The following is a 22,301-nucleotide window of genomic DNA, read 5'->3' on the forward strand; positions in this document are numbered from 1 at the left end:
TTTTAAGAAATCTGAGGTGGGGTCACTCTGGTTTCTTAGTTTACTATGGCACAATAAGCAGAAGTTTAAAAAGGGATTCCATCAAGCATAGATACCATGAGCCAACATCTAGGAGACAACAGGTAAGGCAAATACTTACTTTTAAGTTATACTCCTAGGGCAGCATGAAGAAAAAGCATTTAGATTAGATACAGTCAGAAAGGTTAAATTCCCCAGAGACTGGTCATCAGGTAGGACATTCCACACAGCATAATCACAAGGTTTCCATGCCCCACAAGACCCACATTCTCAGTATAGAGAAGCAAATGGTGTTTTCAGAAGCCTTAAAAGAAATTATGCAGATACTTCCTAGTAGAAAGAAAATGGCATCACTACCTGGCAGCCCTGACCCCAGAACACCAGGTGTAAATTAAACTCGGAAACTGCTGAAGGCAGTGTCATCATCCATTCCCAGCATCAATTCGAACTAAAATGGGCATAGTTTAGCAAGGAAAAAAAAACATTTAATGCAAAGGTTTTACATTTATTATTTTGTTTGTGCCTCTGGGCAACTAGGTGAGGATATCAGGCCAGAAATTATGATCCTCATTTCACAAACAATGCAAATGATGCCCAAAGATGATAAGCAACTTGCCTAAGGCCACATGGCAAATAAGTATCTGACCTGCAGCCTATATAGCCACTACCTTTAAATAGGCTGGCACCAAGAAGATCCGACCTTAACATGGTCTCATGTTATGAAGTTACACCGTTGGTTACTCAAAAAACCAAATACTGAAGGGCCTTTCTCACACAATGGAGCTCAGCATGCTGCCCTAAGCATCCAAGGATATCACCAGGCCTCAGATTTCCCTTCTGGAAGCATGTCTACTATGGCAACATCCTGGGAACTGCCTACATGGTCATTTTAGTGAGTAACTGTTTTAGTGGCAATTACAAATCTACCCCCACCTTTTCCTGAAGCAGGAACAAATCTAGTACCATCTGCTCCCAGAGGGAGCCAAAGATTCTTTCGAGGAAACAGTGGATTAATAATAATTACACCCTATGTCTGCATATGCCTAACTGTTTTTAAAGAGCTTCTACAAATAATTTCCTATTTGAGGTTTACAAGTAAAAAAGCTGATGGGGGGGAGGGAGCGCAGGTCACCATTCTCATTTGCCAGAAGGAAATTGAGGCTCAAAGTGTTTTAACATGGCACAAGCTATCTTCAAGTGTTTGATGGAATGTCACAAGGAAGACAGAGGGATTACATTTATTCTGTTTGGCTCCTGAGAGGAGAATGAGGAGAAGCAAATAGATGGAAATTGTAAGGACAAAGTTAAGGTAAAATACCCCCAACACTTAAAGCTATTCAAGAGCAGAATTGGGGGGGGGGTTCCTTTTCACTAGAGGTATTCAAGCAAACCCTGGATTGGCCTCTTGTTTGATCCATTATGGAGAGGAGTCCTGTTTGGGTACTGTATACTAGCTAGTCTGAGATCTCTTCTAAGGGTGAGATCCTATAATCAAAGTATAATTAGCAAAGCCAGAGTTAGGACCCAGGTTTTCTGGTACCTAGTTCACCATACCACAGTAGAAAACAGGTGATCAAAAAAAAACCATTTTGGGGTTTTGAGAGGTCTGTGAATGGTAGACAACTAGTCTAGAATAATTCTTAATATCAGTGGGGCTGCAGCCCTTGGAATCCATTTTATTTTTCCCTACAGTTGCTTTGGCAGGTATGAACTAAGGCTCAATGACAGCTGGTCACACTGTTTGATGATAAGCTTTCTACAAGCATCCTCGTTTCCAAGAGAGTATCCACTGCCAAGAAATGCCCAGGACTGACACTTGGTCCCAAACCTATCAAAACACATCAAGGATTTGGCTGGGAAGCCTCGATGCTTTTCAACAAGAGTTTTTTAAAAATTAAAACGTATTTACTTAGCCAGCTAGGCTTACACAAAGTTGAAAGATATGCTCCTCAATGTCCTATGACTTAATATACAAAAATAAAAGTTGACAAGTACATTAATGCTACCTTTACAAATATGAGACAGCAAAAAATACAGCCTAGAGCCATGTTACCAGTGTTCTTGGCATGTACATAAATGTATACATTCTTAAATGTAAAATACAGACCCCATTCCCCAGCTTGTGAACTTCTAAAAAGACTTAAAAGTCCATCTCAAATGCTACCTTCTCCATGTCACTATATGCCTATGAATTTAAAAGTCTTCTCCTCTGTCCCCTAATTTTCATCCTCAAATTTCTAATGCCTGTTGCTCCTGAATATGTTGAAGCTACCAAGAGCAAAGTGGCCTGTGGTTAAGAACACTGAAAAAAGTAATGGGCAGGATCAGAAATTCCACCCCCCACCAGAGCTCTGACAGGCTATGAGTTGTGAATAGTCACAGCAAAGAATGGCAATGGAGTGGGAATAAACTTTGCCAAGTTGAGGGAAAAGTTGGGAATACAAGCCAGCTTGGTGTAGATAGTATATTTAATTTTTATAAAAATAAATTTTGGCCCTAGCTATTTGCCTCTAGGCAAGTCCTGTAAAACTCTATGGGCCTGTTTCTTCATCTGTAAAACAAGGATGGGACTCAATGACCTCCAAATCAAAATTTCTACAAATCCTCTGATCTTGGATTGGAGGCTCATAAAAAGCTCAGAATCCATGACATTCTTCTGTTTGCTACTCTGTAACACAAGAAAGGAGGGGGGTTTGTAGTGGGTGGAGGCTAGGCTGTTCTTTGCTCCAAGAGGCCCTTTGTTCCCACCAGGTGGGAAGGGAAGGATGCCTTTAGCTCCAGCCCTGCAGATAACTTTATACGGTCTCATAAAATTCAGAGCAGGAAGATGTCCTATCCATTCTCCTTTTACATATGAGAAAACTGAAGCCAAAAAAGGGGAAGGATTGGTCCAAGATCACTCAGGTTGTAAAGAACAAAGCTGAGAATCCAACCCAGGTTCTTCTGACTCATAATCTTTCACTCTTTCCCCTATACCAAGCTGGGGAGAGTTTGGCAAGAGCATCCTTGGTATGGGTTATTGTCTGGGATTGCTCCCAAAGTAGCATTCACACACAATCAAGCAACAAGCAACCCTAAGATACCTGATATGTAACAGACACTGTGCTAGGAACTACAGATACACCCAAATAAAAAGAATGTCTCTGCCCTCAAGAAGCTTATATTCTGGAGTGGGGAGGAGGAAGAATTAACTTGCACATATATACCAAATATTATTAATAGAATTTATATAGTACTTTAAGGTTTGCAAGACATTTGACCAGTATCATTTGATCTTCAATTCTGAGAAATACGTGCTAGTATGATAATCCTCACTTGTCAGAGAAAATTGAGGCAGATGGAGGCAAAGGGTCATATAGTTAATAAGCATGTGAAGCCAGATTTGAACTTACGTCTTCCTGACTCCAAACCCAAAGCCACCATGCTATCTGGGAGATTCATATTTATAGAAAATAAATACAAGGTAATTTGGGTGTGGAGGGTTAGATACTAGAAGCTGGAAGGAATCAGTAAGAACTTCATGGAGAAGATGGTTACTTGAGCTAAACTTTGAAGAAAACTAGGAATTCTGAGAGGCAAAGGTCAGGTGTGGGAAACAGCAAGAAGGCCCATTCAGCTGGACCATAGGGATGATATAGAATGAGGTTTATTATATAATATATAATGGGACCTATTCCCTCTAGGATCGGATATAAACTCCTGTTTGACTTTTAAGCTGTTCACAACCTGGCTCTTTTCTGTGTTTCCAGTCTGTTAATCCATTTCTCCTTCAATGAGCAATATAAGCCAGCCATATTGGCTTACTTTATGATTCTGCCTCAGGATGCTCTCTCTCTTATGCCTTTCTTTCTACTCACATTTAACTCTTAAAGCTTAGTTCCAGAGGTTATCTACCATCTACTCAATATTTATCTAGCATGAATATAGATATCTTGTTTCCATTAAGCTTGAGGACAGGGACCAGTGGATTTTCCTTTTCTTTTTAGCCCCAGAATTTAGGAAATTCCTGATCATTAAAAGGGCTAGATAAATGCTTGTTGACTGATTCCCTTCCATGTATTTGGTCCTTTAACCAAACTGGACTACTTTCTGTTCCCTTGAACATGCCCTGCATATTTCCATCTCTAGGTCATGCTGTTGCCTAAACCAAAAACATCTTCCCTGCCCCCCCTGAATTGAATTTCTTTTCCCCCCTATTTTCATGGTTGTGTATTGTATTTTTTAAAAAGTTTTATCAGGGGCAAGTAGATGGTGCAGTGAGTAGAGCACCAGTCCTGGAGTCAGGAGGACTTGAGTTCAAATTCAGCCTCAGACTCTTGTCACTAGCTGTGTGAACTTGGGCAAGTCTCAACTCCAAGTGCCTTGCCTTTCCCCCTCCAAAAAAAAAAGTTATATCAATATTCCCTTTTGTTTTTACACCAATTATTTCTCCATAGCACCTCTTTTAACAAATAAACTACCAGACTGCTGAGTATCAATCAAGGCAATGTCTAGAACTGGGCTGAAATCCAGACTTTGCCTTATAAAGCTTCTATCAAGCCTTTCTTTGCCTTAAATTTCTCCTCTCTCTAATCTACCTTCCATATAGCTGAAAAGTGGATTTCCTAAACCATGGGACTAACCATGTTACTCCTAGCCCTTTACAACCTGACCTTCCAACATACTCCCATTCAAGCTATGTACAGGGGACAGAATCTAATTTGGCTAAAGGACCAAATAATTAGAAGGTAATAAATCAACAAGCATTTATCAAGCCTTTTTAAGGGCCAAGAATTTTGCTAAGTTCTGGGGATAAACAGAAAAGGAAAACCCACCGATGCCTGTCTTTGATGTACAAGACAAATGCAGAGTAGAAGGTGGGCAGCCTCAGCTGAAGACCTACTACAGGAATTAAATTTTAAGAGCAGCCTTTTTTTTTTTGGAGGAGAAAAGGCAATTGGGGTTAAGCGACTTGCCCAAGCTCACACAACTAGTAAGTATGTCTAGTGTCTGAGGCTAGATTAGAACTCAGGTCCTTCTGACTCCAGGGCCAGTGCTCTATTCACTGCACCACCTAGCTGCCCCCAAGCTGAGTTAAGTCTTAACAGAGAGAATTCAAGGCATGGGAGATGGAGCGGATGGGAGGATCATCAAGTAGGCTAGTATGGCTGGCCTATATTGGTCACAGAGGTGAGAAATGGGTTTAAAGACTAGAAAACTAGGAACTAACGGCCAGATTGTGAACAGCTTTAAAAGTCAAGCAGAGGGGCGGCCAGGTAGCACAGCAAGTAAGAGTACCGGCTCCAGTGTTGAGAAGACCTGGAGATCGAATCCAGGGCTCAGACACTTAGCACCCACCCAGAAACACCTGGCCGTGTAACCTTGAGCAAGTTACTTAACCCCAATTGCTTAGGGGCAGCCAGGTGACTCAGCGAGTAAGAGTACCGGCTCCAGTGTTGGGACGACCTGGAGATGGAATCCTGGAGATCGAATCCCGGGCTCAGACACTCAGCACCACACCCAGAAATAACTGGCTGTGTAACCTTGAGCAAGTTACTTAACCCCGATTGCTTTAAAAAAAAAAAAAGTCAAGCAGAGGAGTTAATATTTGATCCTGATGTTAGAGGTAATAGATCCCACAGCTAATAAGCATCCTAGACCCCAGGCCCAGTGCTGTGCCAGTGAGCTGCTCACTATGTATAAAGCCCCTGGCAGGGATACAAACAGCCAGTCAAAAGGGTCTTGCTCTCAAGGAACTCACGTTCAAATGGGAGACACAACACAATCAGCTGCAAGTCAGATGGAAAGATTCCATGGTTCTTAGGGCACAGCAGTAAAGCAGAAATTATCTTTAATGTTATTATCACATACAAAATCCTATCAGTGGCTGATACTGCACCATCTGGCAGTGCCAAGTGGCCAGAACTTTCTGGGTCTTCAGTAGTTGTGGCTGCAGCACCAGGAGCCTGTGGCCTCAAAATGATGGATTCAATCAAGCAAAGGTAAAAACTAGGTGTGAACAAGGCCTTAGTCATTTTGGGAGGTGTGAAGGGACCTTGATCACTGGAAAAAAACAGAGGATGCCACACCAGCCAAAATTTTATGATCGACTGAAAATACAACTCTGAGCCTACATGTAACACAGTCATTTTGGAAATTCACATTCTAGTCACAGGCTACTGGTACAGTAGCTCCAACCAATCCCTTTGGGAGAAAATTTATCCCCCCTCTTCTGCCTCCCACCTCAGGCAACTCTGTGTTTAGGAGATCTACCAGAGACACCATCAGTAACTAGGAGGAAGTAGCCATGTCCCTGGTACATCAGGGGCTGACAGAAGCACACAATAGCTACGTCAGAAGCAGAAACATTCCAAGGACAAACGACATACAGATGAAAAGTAGCTTCAGGAATCTGCAAGCATGTTAAGCCATAGAACCAAGGCTAGGGCTGCCCAGTGGAATATCATAAGGAATCCAGGAAGAAAAGAAGCTGTAACTACATGTCCTCTCTAAGTCTGAGCCCAATCTCCCTAGGCACTTTGTCTACTATGCAAGGGGAGAGGTTGCTGCTAGTTTTTTTTAGGAACATTTCTGAAATTGGCTATTTTTTAAAATATATGCTTGGAGAGGTAAGGGAACAAAGCATATGCCAAGCACTTTATGAATATGATGATCTCATCTGATCCTCATAGCAACCCTGTGAGATAGGTACAATTATAATCTATTTTACAGTTGAGTAAACAGCGGCAGACAAATATTAAAACTTGTCCACTGTCACACAGCTAGTAAGTATCTGAGGCTGGATTTGAACTCATGTTCCTAACTCCAGGCCCAGCACTCTATCCACTAAACCTAGTTGCTTAGTAAATATACTCTTTCTAAAAACTAATTAATTCTGGCTGATAATCAATAGGGAGCATCCTGAATGAGGGAAATAGCACTAGAAATCTAACCCCTCAAAGTAATCAGTTGGTCTACCCTGCCAGGGTGAGGGAGAGTTGGGGAATTAGCCCTGGAGGAAGTGCTACACATAAATACATATAGAGCAGATAGAGGTAACCAACCTTAGAGAAGGCTATCACAGCTGGGGAAACTAGGAAAGGTCTCCTATAGGATGCAGCATTTGAGCTGAATCTTGAAGGAAGCTACTTTCTTTCCCCAAATAGCCCTGATGTGACCACTGAGGGGTGAGGTAGCAGGGAGAACATGAAGGAAAGAGAACTGCTGCATCATGCTAAAGCAGGACTGCTGGTACACTGCCCCTGCCTGGCTTTCAGAATCTTGTAATAATAACAGCTGACACTAATTCAGCACTGAGGTTTGTAAAACACATCATCTCATTTGGGTCTCACAACAACCCTGAAATTTTATGTGCAATATTAATATTTTTTTAGACAGATGAGGAAACTAAGGCTCAGAAAGGTTAAGTCAATCAATAAACATTTATTAAGTACCTACTATGTGCCAGGCACAGTGCTTGTGTTAAATGCTGGGGACACAAAGAAAGGCAAAAGATAGATCTCAGTCTCAAAGAGCTCAAAGTCCAATGGTGGAGACAACACTGACTACTATGTGCAAAAAAGACATACAGAATAAATGGGAGGTAAACAATAGACGAAGGCACTGGCATTATGGAAATCTGGGAAAGGCTTTTTTAAAATGCCCATTATAATGCCGCTAGTTAAGTATGGGAGGCAGGATCTGAATTCAGGTCTTCTTGACTTCAAGTCTAGAACTCTACCCATTCTTCTCCACTGCTGCTCATGATGTGTTTCCACTTTGTCACCTAATTCTTCACTATTCCTAAACCCACTATCCATTCCAGCTAAGTCATGGAGAGAGGTGGTGGTTGAACCGAGTTGTTAAGTGTGACTGTGCTAACAATGAGAAGCAGAATGAGGAGGAAATTCATTCCAGGAATATATTTTCCTCAATCTTTCACATATATCAAACCCTTTTCCAACCTTGGTCTTCATTTAAATTCTCCTATATGAGGTTGCCTACTCTCCTTTCTCTGCTCTGGTGATACAAATTCTATCTATCCTTTATAGTCTGCCTCAAGTTCAACCTGAATTCAATCTTTGAAGCCATGGTCTCTTCTTCAGGCTAAATATCTTCTCAGTTCTTCATCAAACATTATTTCCAGACTCTTAGATCATTTAACTCAGCCCCCTCTCTCTACAGAGAAAACCTTAACCAAGGAAAGGACTTGCTCATGGATATATAAACAGTTATCAGTCCAGATGGAACCAAACCCAGAACTCTTTCTACACTATCTCTTGTAATCCCAAAGCAGTTCAGTGTTTTCACATACATTACTATGGAGCATCCTCTGATCCCTTGGTTCTTGTGACACTGCTTCTTCCTGTTTCTACTTCCCTTCTCCAACCCTGTTTCCCTTGCTGAATTCCCCCTGCTCCCCTACTGTAAGTGTTCCAACATTCTGTCCTAGGCACTTTTCTCTATATAACCTTTCCCCTGGTGATCTCATCAGTTCTCATGGGTTTTTTTGGAGGGGAGGAGGACAGGGCAATTGGGGTTAAGTGACTTGCCCATGGTCACAGGACTAGTAAGTGTCAAGTGTCTGAAGCCAGATCTGAACTCAGATCCTCCTGACTCCAGGACTGGTGCTTTATTCACTGCACCACCCTAGCCACCCCTCTCATGGGTTTTTAAGCATTGAAGGACCCAGAAATCCATACTAAGCCTTAATTTCTCTAACCTGTCCTAAATACTGACCATCTTCACCTAACTATCTTATGAACATTTCACACTCGGCACATCCAAAATTGAATTCATTTTCTCCACCCTGATATTATTCACTATCTCCAAATCTCTCCATTCCTTCAGTAATCAGGCTCCTAACTTCATTTTTCTACTATCTTCTCTTCATTCACCACATTTTTCTTACCTTTTAGGAGAACTACTGTCATAAACTAATTGGTCTTCAGATTCTAATCTTCCTAACTCAGGTCTCTCCTCCAAACAGTAGTAGCCAAAACAATCTTTGTAAGGTATATAGATCTGGCCCTGGCTCAGAAACCTCCAGCGGCTCCTCACTGTCTACAGGAAAAATACAAACTCCTTAGTGTAAGGCTCTCCATAATTTGGCATCTGAATAACACTGCAGCCTTATTTCATACTATTCCCGAACTTCACAAACTGTGCATTCAAGTAAAATTTACCTACTGCCCGTTCCTGAACACTCCCTATTTCCATGGATTTGCACAGATTGTCCTCCATTCCTGGAATGAATTTCCTCCCCATTCTGCTTCTCAGGGTCAGCTCGGTCACACTTAACAGCTCAGTTCAACCACCACCTCCCCTCCATGAACCTCTGTTTTCTCCTTCCTCATTTTTTCTTCTACTATACTAGTGTGCACGCTTTTTACTACAGCAGACCATAAGCACCTTGAGGCAGAGACTTTGACTCTGTGCTTCTGGCCTCTAGCATGCTGGGAACTTATCAGGTACTTCATACTGGTTGAGGTTAATATACAGTGTTTTAATATTTATAAGTCAATCCTATCTTATCCGAAGGCAGCAGCCCTCAAAGGAAATACCACTATTATCCTGGGAGAATATGGACCCAGACTATCTCACCTCCCCCAACTCTTCCAGAAACCTTAGTTTCTACCTATTCCCGCTAACTCCCATTCCTTGGCCTAAGTTTGCCTATATATAGAAGAGACTGAAGCAGACCATCTCTAATGTCCGCTTTGCAGCGCTCACAGTACAGGTTCCAAAGACCAAGAGGTCAAATGGAGCCAGAGAGACAAGACACTCTTCCCTGATGGGGAAGGCAGCCGCACCTGGCTTCTGCTATCAGTTTACCGAAGTGAGCCAGATGCCCGCGCCAGGGGGCCCTCAATCTCCGGCCTGCGGATAACTGGGGCCCAAGCCTCACTCCCTCAAAGAAGCCTCCTGTCCCGGCCGGAGAACCACGGGTGCTACGCAGCTGGTCGGCGCTGAGAGGCTCCGAGGGAAGCCACGTGGGGGTGCGTCCAAGCACTGACCAATCTGCCCAGAAGGCGACACCGCCTTCCCCTTCCCCCTGAAGGCTTCCCACCTTTCCGTTTCCCCTACGGTGGGCGGCACTTTAACTTACGGCCCCTAACGCGCTCCCCTGGCCGCGGAGGCTCCTCCAGAGAAGATCACTAGCCCTACATTCTCTTAACTGAGGCTCAGGCGGCGCCATAGGAAAGGCCGGGGGTCAGGGGAGGGGAGGGGTGTAAAGTCACCCTCAAACTTGCCCGCAGCGGCTCTGGCCCGGGCCCCCAGTACTCACACTCCGTGAGAAGCGAGGGCAGTAGCGAAAGGTTAGTCCTTAAAGCCAATCCGGCGGGAAGCGGCGGGGAAAGGGAGACCAGGGCGGCAGCGCACGGGAAATGAGGAGCTGGACCCTACCAACCGCCACTCCACAGGATGAAGGGGGGGGACTGGGAAATTCTGCTTTCCCTCCCCCGCCCTCTGCCTAGGCCCGAGGATGCAACAACCCCGACCCCGGGGTCGCGAGCGTAGAGTGAGCTGGAGAGTGCACCGAATCTTCCCTCCAGCTCGAGGCAGACTGACAGAAAGAGACAACTCCCTCCCTCCTCTCCTCCAACTAAATGGGATCGCCTGTATAGCTCAGGAGTCAAAGGAGGGGGACTGGAGTGGAAGACTAGGGGGCGGAGCTTTCATGCCGCGTGCGCGGCAGCTCGGGCCAGAGAAGGCAAGGGACACTTGAGGTCTAGACCCAGGAAGAAGCGCGAGGGTGGGTGGGGCTAAACCCAAGAGCCTTCGAAAGAGGCTAGTGGGTCTAGGAGGGGGCGTGGCCAGACAGATGCGCTTGCGCGGTTGCCGATCGAAAGAAGGCGGTGGGGAGAGAGATAAGTCTGTGCGCCTGCGTCTAGGCTCGGGGAAGAAAGGGGAGCGAGTTTGAAGAACTTGGAGGGTGGGGTGAGGCTGATGAGCCTCAGCCTGGCCCTTCCCTTTTCTCTGTTAGGGGTGCTCTTCGGAGCTAGGGGGAGACAAAAGGGAATAGACGCGCAGGCGGGTGACTCCCCCTCTCTTTCCCTTTTCCCTCCTCTCCCTTCTCCCTCCTTCTCCCTCCTCCCCTGCCCCCTCCCCCTCGGCTCCCCGCCCATTGCGCGCGCGCCCCGCCTATAACGCGCCTGCCCCGGCCGGAGGCGGGTGGGCAGATCGAGCTGCCCGGTGTATATGGCTTCCAGCTGCCTCTGTCGCCGCCTCCGCCTCCATGTACCCCGCGGGGCCCGCCGGCCCGGCCCTGCACCCTCGCCGCCGGCGGCCCCCGGCACCTGCCCAGTCGGGGCCTCCGCTCCTTCCCCAGGAGGTGGGGGAGGAGGAGCAGTCGCCTTCGGGCCGGGGCCCCTTGCCAACAGTGCCCGAAGCGCCCCCGGGGGCGGGGGTCAGCCCTGGGGCGCCGGGCCTGGCCGTGAAGATGGCCTTCCGAAAGGCCTACTCCATCAAGGACAAGCTCCAGGCCATCGAACGAGTGAAGGGCGGGGAGCGCCAGGCCAGCGTGTGCAGGGATTTCGGGGTGCCTGGGGGCACCCTCCGGGGCTGGCTCAAGGATGAGCCCAAGCTGCGCTGGTTCCTGGACCAGCTGGGTGGAGAGGTGGGCACCCAACGAAAGAAGATGCGGCTGGCCAACGAGGAGGAGATAGATCGTGCGGTCTATACCTGGTTCCTCACCTTGCGCCAGCACGGCATCCCACTATCTGGTCCCATCATCCAGGCCCAGGCAGAGGCCTTTGCCCGCCAGATCTATGGGCCTGAGTGCACCTTCAAGGCTAGCCATGGCTGGTTCTGGAGGTGGCAGAAGCGCCATGGCATCTCCAGTCAACGAATCTATGGCGAAGCCGAGCCACCTCCCCCACCCCCAGCCTCAGCTCCATCACTGCCCTCTGTTAAGGCAGAACCAGACCTTGTGGGCATCGGGGACCATCCTTCACCAATGCCACCCCCAGCCCCCACTGATGGAGGCTATGGGGATGAACAGATCTACAATGCCAATGTCACTGGACTCTACTGGAAATTGTTGCCAGAGCAGGCAGCCCTACCTGGGGAAGGGGACCCTGGAATTGGAGGACAGAGGTGGCGAGGTGACAGGGTTACAGTGCTACTAGCAGCCAACTTGACTGGCAGCCACAAACTGAAGCCCCTGGTGATTGGGCAGCTGCCCGACCCACCAAGCTTGCGACACCACAATCAAGAAAAGTTTCCTGCCTCCTACCGTTATAGCCCTGATGCTTGGCTCAGTGCCACACTACTCCGTGGCTGGTTCTTTGAGGAGTTTGTGCCAGGTGTCAGGCGCTACCTGCGGCGAAGCTGCCTGCAGCAGAAGGCTGTCTTGTTGGTAAATCACCACCCTGGGCCCAGGCCACCGGGCCCAAGGTCACCCTCCCCAGAAGAAGGTGGGGGGGTGGGCAAACGGCAAAGGGCAGCTGGTGGCCTGGGCCCAGGGCCAGCCCTGTGCCACCCTGAGGAGTTGCAGACCCCTGATGGTGCAGTGCGGGTGCTTTTCCTGTCTAAGAGCAGTGCCCGGGGTAAGATTCCAGCACCCTTGGAGCAAGGGGTAGTATCTGCCTTCAAACAGTTGTACAAACGGGAACTGCTTCGACTGGCTGTGTCATGTGCAGGTGGATCCCCTCTGGACTTTGTTCGTAGCTTCATGCTAAAGGACATGCTCTATCTGGCTGGTCTGTCCTGGGACCTGGTCCAGGCAGGCAGCATTGAGCGATGCTGGCTACTGGGTCTCAGAGCTGCCTTTGAGCCCCGCCCTGATGATGAGGAACGGCTGGTCCAGCCCCACCCAGGAGCCTCTGGGGAAGATGAGGAGGCAGAGGAACACAGCAAGGTCCTCAGTGACCTAACGCACTTGGCTGCCCTTACTTACAAGCGATTGGCACCTGAGGATGTGGCAGAATGGCTACACCTGGATGATGGGGCCCCAGGCTTGGGGGAGCCCCCAGAGGGTGGGGGGGAAGAGGATGAGGATGGGGGAGGTCAGGAGCAGTCCTGTGGGGGCTTCTCAACACTGACTGGTCCACCCCAGGGAGAGGAGGAAGCTGGAACAGGAGGGCCTTCACCAGTGCCCACAGCTAGGGAGGCTATTAGGGGTCTTGAGACAGCTCTACGGTGGCTGGAGAGCCGTGATCCTAGGGAGGTGGGACCCTTGAAACTGGTGCAACTTCGATCCTTAATCAGCATGGCTCAGCGGCTTGGGGAGACAGGGCCCTAATTATGTATCTCCTGATGGCTGCTGGAGGGCAAGACTTAAAAAGTTAGGGACTTTGGACCCAACTGACCCCTTTTACTTCAACACATTTATAAGGGGAAGTTAATTGGCTCCTACCTCTTCAGTATTGTGGGGTAACCCCTGCAACAATTAGGAGGGGACCAAGAGCCTCAGAGATAGCAATGGGGGAATGATACCCTATTCCCAAAGTCACCAAAGGGGACCAGACTAGGGACACTAGTCACTACCAATAATGGGCCAAGGTGCAACTCCTGATCATCAGCAAAGAAGCACATGGCAGGAATGCCAAAGGCAGGCAACTTAAGAGGACAGTTGCTTAGGATGGGGTAGCAAAGAGCCATCTTAGCCAGTAACCCCCCCCCCCCCACTCACATGTGTCTGTACACAGGAGCCCTGGAGGCTCTATCAGGGAACAGCTTTCACTGTGTTCAAAACCTTAACTTTTCTGTGGCTTCCCAAGCCTAGAGCTGTGGCAGTCCTCTTTGAGGGTATGTCCTTTTAATGCCACATGAGATATATCCACCCCCTCACACAAAAGGCCTTTCCCCCATGTCCCCTTCTTCACCTCCTTCCTGTCCTCTTCTGATCGGGTTCCCACTGTATCCTTACCCTCCTCTCCTTTCTCCTTCTCCTTCCCAGTCACATGCACTGGATAAGGGCCTACTTGTTCCTCCTCTTGCTGGGAGGAACCTGTGAGTCCTGGTGCTGGGGTTAGCTAGGGCTTGCCACAGCTTTTTAATCTTCAAAATGGGGGAAAAACTGACCACTTTACATATATATATATATATATATATATATTTAAAAAAACAAACCCTAGATCCACTTTTATATGCCAGACAATAAGGGGGCGCCAGGGCCAGAAACTGGTGAGGGGCTGGCTCTAGACTGGTCAGAAGAGTGTGAAGGATGCTTCTTAAGGGAGGAATTATAACTGCCATCCTGAGGCTGGGTTGGAAAGTGCCAGCCCTGAGGTGTTAGCTAAGTTGCCCTTGGGAGTTGAGCCAAGAAAGATCATTCATATGAAAAAGTCAATTTAGAGTGTCTGAGACCACTCATGGGTTTTGAAGAAAGGTTTTTTAGTCTGGCTCTGAATGGGGAATTCTGAATTCTGTAGCATTTGGGCTATCCTAGGGAATGAGCATAGACCCCAGGATACATCCCTAGTTTCTGTAACCAACTTGGGTTGTAGATTTGTTCAACTTTTCTTGGTCTCTGGTTTTTGTGAATGGGGTTTTTGTGTGTGGTTTGGGATTTTGTTTTTGTTTTTAAAGAAAAATAACACTTTCAACAGTTTTACTATAGATTATTGGAGTGTCTGAATTTGGGGCCCCTGTGGGTCTCCCTCCAGATAACTTGAAAATAACCTATTTTTAGTCCAGCATGTTTATGATGGTCAGCAATGACACACTTTTCCCAGAGTGTGTGCAAACTTTGTGCCAACCATGAGCTTTGGGAAATTACACAGTTTCTCTGATCAAAATAAGGGCATCTTTCTAGGAGTCAGGCACTGAGTTTTATAGTGTCAGTATCTGGAGGTGAGAAGAGTGGGTCCAATGGAAAAATCATTATTGCCTTACTAACTGCCCTTCTCTAGATCAAATTGGTCTCCACCTGGATTCCTGGTGGGGAAAGATTCTTTGGTAAGAATCAATTTTTGTGGGTGGACTTTCTTGTCAGGTAGTAAGTCTGTTTGCAAAATTGTCACTGACATGACCAGACCAAGAAGGACAAAATTAACAAGAGACCCTGGGGTGCAGGTAGGATTTGGTGTGAGTTTGGGGGAATCTTGGCAACTTTTGTTTATCTTCTGAGCAAAATAGCCTGGATAGGGGGCAGCTAGGTGACACAGTGAATAGAGCACTGGCCCTGGAGTCAGAAGGCCCTGAGTTCAAATCCGATTTCAGACAGTGAACACTTACTAGCCATGTGACCTTGGGCAAGTCATTTAACCCCCATTATCCTGCCCTCCCCCCCCCAAAAAAAATTTTTTTTAGTAGTCTGAATAGAACAGTCTGAAAAAGAGGGGAAAATACCCCTGGTACCTTCTTGTGTCTAGTCCTAAGGCTTAACATAGTAGTTCAGAGTTCATTGTTACTTGTTTGGGTTTGGGGGTAGGATTTAAGGAGGATTTGAAAAAAATCGAATAGAACTATTTGGTGAATGTCTTAGTGGATCTTTTCAGACAGTAGACAGCAACTGTACTCAGCTGGAGTTAATTGGGAGGAATTATAGCTAGCTTTCTGACTCTCCAGCCATTCTATGTCCCTACTTCCTAATTGTGCTCCCCCCACCCTAGCCTTTTTTCACTGCAAGTGAGAAATTTGAAAACAAGGAGTTGATATGCAGAAGGATCTGTTGGAAACAGATGGGATTTTGAAGGGAAATTAAAAAATGATGCCCCACAAATTCCCTTAAATTAGTCACAAGTCAGTTTTCTTATGATTCTTGAAAAGCTATTTTCCTTTGAAACCAAGAATCTGAATCTTCCCTCTTGATTGTTTTAAGAGATCAGCAGGGTAGTATAGAGCACATGGAAATTGGTTTGCAGGAAAAATGGTATTTTGAATGAAGGTGTTATCAGGTTGAGGTTCAATATAGTTGGTCTTCATTTAACAAATATATAGTAAGCACCTCCTGTGTGCAGAGCCTTTTTGGATATTAGGGAAAAATACAAAGACCCTGCCCTCTTGGAGCTTACAGTCTAGTAGGGAGATAAGACACAAGCACAATTACCTCTAATGTAAAGTGATAATAAATAATTTAAAAGGTACAAAGTATATTGTTAGGTCCAAGTAAGAAAAGGACCTTACCAGCTAGGTGGATCGAGAGTTTTCCTGATGTTCTTTAGCTATAGCTACCATTCATGTAGCACTTTGCAAGATTTGCAAAATACTTTTCAGATATCTCATTTGGTCCTCACAACAACCCTAAGAGGTTGGTGCTATTCATATCCCCATTTTACAGATGAAGAAACTGAGGATAAGTGATTTGCCTGGGGTCACACAGCTTATAATTGTCTGAATCAGGATTTGATCTTAAGCCTGCCTGACTCTGGATCTTTTAAGAATGGATAGAAATGTAGACCAACAAAGGGGGAAGAAGGAAGATATTCCAGCCTTGAGGGTGCATGAGCATACAGGCAAGAAAATTGTTCGGGTGATAGAATTGTGTACTTGAGATGAGACATAGAGGGAAGTAATAGGGGAGTCTGGAAAGGTAAGCTGGTGCCAGATTGTTTAGCCAGAGAAAGGAATTCGAACTCTGATGTACAATTGGAAACCACTGAAAATGTTTGGGCAGAGGAGTGATTGGACCTGGTCTGTGCAAAGGAGAGATTCTAGCAAGAAGATGAGGTATGGATTAGAGGGGAGAGAAGGGGAAGATGGAAATGTCTGTTAGATTATCCTAATGATCCAGGAGAGTAGATAGGAATGTCAGTGGGGGTAAAGATGGAGGGAGTGGCAGTAGGGACAGAAGAGGAGCCAAGATATTAGAGACATTAAAGAGGTGTTATGGAGCTAAGCATGAGAAGAATCAGACATAGCACCAACGTCTCAAACATAACAGAGTAGATAGTTCATTGTTCCATTTGGGGGAGCTAATTAAGAAACTGTCCAGTGTTGCAGGACTGCTGCAGGAGTACTCCCAGCATTCCCAGTAGCCATGGGATATGATTTTAGTTTGGAATTGGACAGGACCATCTAGTCTAATCCAAACTCACAGATAAGGAGACTGAATCCCATAGAAGGGACCTAAAGGCTCACAGGTCATAAATAGAAGGGCTAGGAATAGAATCCAAAGGCTTCTGACCCAAATCTATCCCTCCTTCCACTCAACACAGAAACACAGAACCTGACTAGTCAGAGAAGCACTGGCTGTCTGTAAAAAATATTAGGACTTGCTATGAAGAGGTTCTGGAACACAATGTATTGTAGCTACAAAATCTGACCTCAGGCTTCAATCAAATGGGACTTGGCAGGAGCTTAGCCCTGGGCTGGAAGTTCTGGGTCAGACTTTCTATTGGTTTGTCTGTAGTGGCCTTGTGCTATGTGGAGACCTTGGAAGTGCAGAGACCCTTTTTCATTATAGATTTTCACTATCTCTTTAGTATTTGCACTTTCAAATCCCTCATCTAATGGATGGAAAATGTTACTAGCATTTTGATCAGTTTGTTAGCCAGGCCACAGGTTAAGTAATAGCCTATCACCAGAAGCAAGTGATGCAGTTCTTTGCCATTCACTGAGCCCTCCTGGTATCCTCAGTCCTGTATCTAAGCAGACCTGGATCCTGGGTAGCATTCACTGATTGAACAAAGTTTTATCCAGTATAAACAGGGGCAGCATAGTCTAATGGAAAGTGTTTTGGGTTTGGAGTCAGGAACTAGGATTTAGTTCTGCTGCTCTCTGTGTGAAATCTGGGGAGCTGTACAAAGAAGGGTTTGGATGAGATAAGCTTTAAGGCCCCTTCTAATGATAAATCTTGATCTGGAGTCAGGAAGAGCTGAGTTCAAGTCCAACCCACCACTTATTGGCTGTGTGACTCTGGACAAGTCACTTAAGACTGTTTGCCTTAGTTTCCTCATCTGTAAAACAAGCTGGAGAAGGAAATGGTAAACCACTCCAGTATCTTTGTCAAGAAAACCCCAAATGGGTTCATGACTGAACAGCAATGATAAATCCCATAATCTTAGGAATTAGTTGTTATTCACTGGTGTCCAATTCTTTGTGACCCCAGCCAGTAAAGTATCTGAGGCCAGAGTTGAATTCAAGTCTTCCTGACTGGCGCTCTATCTACTGTGTCACCTAACTATCCAGATATTGGAGTGGTTCGCCATCTCCTTCTCTGGCTCATTCACAGATGAAATTGAGCCAAACAGGGTTAAGTGATTTGCCCAGGGTCACACAGCCAATAAGTGGGGCCAGGTTGAACTCAGGTCTAGAAAGTCACCCAGATCTCTGAGCCTTTATTATAATGAGGGAAAAAAAATAAAGAGTAACTGAAAGTGCTTTGAGCCAGGAATTGTGAGACCCAGGTCTTGGAAATGCTCTTTATTAGGGATAGTGGAGGACAAGTTCCCACACCTTAACTTCAGTTTCCTTTTCTGTAAAATGGAAATAATTCTACTTGCACTGACTACTTCATGGGATAGTTAAGGTTCAAATGAAATCTTTTATGTGGAGTGCTTTTATAAGCTATAAAATTCTGTAGAAAAGCCAGCTGCTTAGACAAATTACTTCACCTCTCTAGGCTTTAGTGTCTCCAACCATTAAAAACAGGCTGGTGGACTAGCCTGGGATGCCTCCAATTTTTTATTGAAAAAGAGCTTGAAAAAAATTAATTAAATTAAAAAAAAAAAGAGCTTGTCACTTCCCTGAAGGTTTGGATCCTGTTAGTGGAGACCCTAAGCTATGGAGGAGGTGAGGTGCTTCTTCAGGCTTACTTTCTGTCCCCTGACTTAAAATCCCAGAAAGGAGTGTGACAGCAGTAACAGACAGGATCCAAGCAAACAGCATGGTAGAAATGAGAGGTAGAACAACTAAGATTTAGGCCATGTGCTTGGCATCTGTTTGAGGCTGAACTGAGGCTCTGATCCCTCCCTGAAACTCCCAGCAAGCATTAGCTGCTAAGATAAATACTACTCTAGATTGTCAGTAGATTTCTCTTTTCAGAACCTGAGGCTAGAAAGATAGAACTGATGTCAGGTTTTGGAAAAATCTGAATTTGAGGGTCAGAGCACCTGGGCTGGAATCCTGGCTCTGCCACTCACTACTTGTATAACCTTTGGTGAGTCATCTCTCCTTTTGGGACACATGTTCCCTCTGTAAAGTAATAGGGTTACACCAGATGACCTCTAAAGAGCCTTTCAGCCCTTGTACCTTTGAGGTTAAGATTTGCCATCTCTACCCCTGTACATTGCCATCAATGATGGACAGAACATCCATGTCATTGCTTCCCTGTGGCAGAAGCGGGGCCTCATCTTTCTAACCCAACAGAGACAGAATTCTGAGGTGCTATGTTTGGAGGAACAGGCATGGTAAATGGCAGCACTGGAAGATAACTTCAGAGAATTACTCCAACACTTATAGGGAATTAGAGATGCTAAGGCCTAGAGACTGATCTTGGAGGGCGAGTTGGCAGAGCTGGGATTTGGATTCACGTTTTCTAACCCCAATTCTATCTTCAAGAAGTACTTACTATATTCAAGGACTACATTAAAATACTTGGGGAATGGGGGAAGGAGAAGAATTGGGAAGGAGGGGTAGGTGTGAAGGGGGGTGAAGCATTTGAGATAGGAAAAGGCAACTAAAATCTGGGGAGATCCGGAAGAGCACCTTAGATAAACGTCTAAGGCAGCTCAGAGTTTTAGGAGACAAAGGGTTCTTTTAATTCTGAAATTGTGCAATTGAAAGGAAAGCTGTATACTCAGGACCACCCAGCAATTTAGTGGTGGAGGCAGGACTAGACAGACAGCTCTGGTTTCCTGACTCAGACAGAACCCAGTGACTTTTCCCCCTCACATCACTGCAGAGAGGGGAAGCATCAAAGCACAAACTATTAATGTTGTAGCCGTCAAAACCAGCCTCCTGTAGCTATTCAGCCCTGCTACCATTTCAGCTAGAAACATTCTTGACCACTTTACTCCAGTGAGAGTTTAACCTGACAAAACTGAAGAGCATAAGACCTTCATGTCCTCAATTCTACCTTTCCTCAGGAAGCATCCTAGCCAGAGGAAATGGACACAATGCTCTCCTGGAGAGTTTATATAGTAAACTCTTTTGCTTTCTTCAGGTAAAGACAGCCTGTTTCAGACCCATCAAAAGAAGACAACTCTGGGGAGTTACACTAAATGATGGTACTTTTACTTCCAAACCCTTTGGGCTAGGACCAGTGGGAGGAGAACATTACAAGGAGGCAGATTTCAGCTTTGTGGAAAAAACTTTATAATGAGAACTAACCAATCAAGGAATAGGTTCCTTCCTTAGGTGGTGAGTTCATTACCACTGGAGGTGTTAATTACAGAAGCTGAACGAACACTGGCCAAGGATGTTGTGGGGGAGTTTGGCAGGGGGACCCTTACAGTCCTACAATTTTACAATTCTATGAGCCAAGCACTGTGACCATCCTTCCCTAAGAAGGGGATTCTAAAGGTATGGTAGGTAGCAAGAACTCCACTATACTTGGAATCAGAAGACATGGCTATTTGCCAACAGTTATATGCCTAAACTTAACATAAGAAGCAACTTGTCACACTTTGGATCCTCAGTTTTCCCATAGGTAAAGAGAGGGCATTAACAGAAACCATCTCTTATAGCTCTAAAATCCTTATGACCTATGAACTGGTTTGTTCTTTTTTCCAGCAGCCCAGGGCTTCACCTTTCCAGATGAAATGGAATTAAATCCTTTGCATCAAGCCCTGACCATTGCTACATTAATAAAAATACCTGACATTTGTATAAATCTTTACACAGTCCACATTTCCATCATCTTATTTGATCTTCTCAATTCCATAAGGTAGGTAGTACAACTATCTTCAATCTACCAATGAAAAAATTGAGGCAGATTGTGGTTTGTCCCCAAGTTGCACAGCAATAAATGACAGAACTGGGATCTAACTCCAAATCCATTCTCTCCCTCACTCCCCACTATACCACAGCTACCTCAGTGTCATAGCTTTTGATGTTCTTGGAAGTCTATGCCCAAGTAATGGCCCCTCAGCATCATCATGATCCTTCCAAGTACCCAGACTCCACTTCCCTACCTTTCCATTTTCTAGGGCCTAGAGGACACTAGCCAAACAATTGACTGCAAATATAACAAGGAATTAAGGGGAACAAAGTAGTGAAAACAACGAATTGGCCTTGGGAGGACTTGGATTTTAGCCCTACATCTATGTTACTTAATAGCTGTGTAATCTTAGGCAAGACATATCTCCCAAGGGCTGCTTTTCCCAACTGTAAAATAAGGGATTTGAAGACAGACCCAGGATTCAAATTCTAGCCTTTGACATTTGGGGCATATCATTTAAGCTTTCTGAGCTTCAAATTTCCATATTTGTAAAATGAGGATGTTGACTCTTACATAACCTCTGAGGACCCTTTCACTTCTAAATTTCTAATCATATAAGTAAAGAACCCTTTTTTTAATTCTTTTTTGGAGGGGAGAAGGCAGGGAAATTGGGGTTAAGTGACTTGCCTAGGGTTACACGGCTGGTAAGTGTTAAGTGTCAGGTCACATTTGAACTCAGGTCCTCCCAACTCCAGGGTCAGTACTCTATTCACTGCACCACCTAGCTGCCCCAAGAATCCTTAACTTCTTAGGACTGGCATTAAGGAGGATGCTATGCTTCTAAGGAAAGAACTCTGGTCCAAAGAGATTGTGAGGCTGATCTAATGCCATGTTTCTCCTGCTATTAATAATCCCAAAGGGATGTTGTTCCTGGAGGGTATTTGGTAGGGTACAAGCTGTTGTGGAAAGGACATGTATAAGATGGTCACCATGAAACCTGGGTTCTGCCTCTACCTGTAGGAATTGGAATAGGTACTACCTGTTTCCTTTTCTGTAATATGGGTAATTAGATAGCATCTAAGGCTGCTTTCAGCTTTAATATATTCTGATTCTGCCTTTAATTCATGGTCATCCTGTTGATATCTTCCTGTGATGGGGAATCTACCACCTCCCAAGGCAAACCCATTCCATTTTTGAAGCTTGTAACTGTTAAGATACAGGAAGTGAATGTTTACCTACCTGGAACTCACACCTGCCCTGGCTGAGGAGGAATCGGCCACAATCTAGCCAAAAAGCCATATGACTTAGGGTCACAACTTGGGGGTCATCTAGTCTAAATGGTCAAATTCATTGAAGGCAGGACCTGCATCATTTGCACTTGAATTTCAGGGTTCTCTGCACTCCTAGACCTCAACAATATGGCTACAGGTAGAAGAGAGAGGCCAAATGCAGGTTCCCTGAGTACCTCTTTCTACTATACCACAGCTGCCTCTACAGTTCTGCTGTCCTCCTGGACTGGGGGAAAAAAGGAGTA

General features: G+C 45.5%; 2 protein-coding genes across 6 annotated transcripts in view; one reads left to right on the plus strand and one right to left on the minus strand.

Moving 5' to 3' along the window:
* Positions 1-10,443, minus strand: part of EEF1D (eukaryotic translation elongation factor 1 delta) — a 33,877-nt gene extending 23,434 nt beyond the window's left edge. For 3 of the 5 annotated variants that reach the window (XM_069096929.1, XM_069096928.1, XM_069096925.1), the window contains exon 1: positions 10,286-10,442. The gene's annotated coding sequence lies outside the window, so the exon portion shown is untranslated. The other 2 variants (XM_069096926.1, XM_069096927.1) reach the window with 2 other exon arrangements.
* Positions 10,444-11,230: 787 nt separating this feature from the next.
* On the plus strand, positions 11,231-14,558 carry TIGD5 (tigger transposable element derived 5). Its single transcript, XM_069096930.1, has one exon. The coding sequence runs from the start codon at positions 11,237-11,239 to the stop codon at positions 13,241-13,243; it is 2,007 nt and encodes a 668-aa protein (XP_068953031.1). The 5' UTR covers positions 11,231-11,236; the 3' UTR covers positions 13,244-14,558.
* Positions 14,559-22,301: the final 7,743 nt, after the last annotated feature.

The sequence above is a fragment of the Petaurus breviceps genome, unplaced genomic scaffold, assembly GCF_028583685.1.
Source record: "Petaurus breviceps papuanus isolate PSGF00001 unplaced genomic scaffold, PetGlider_PUasm1.0 339, whole genome shotgun sequence".
NCBI lineage: Eukaryota > Metazoa > Chordata > Mammalia > Diprotodontia > Petauridae > Petaurus > Petaurus breviceps.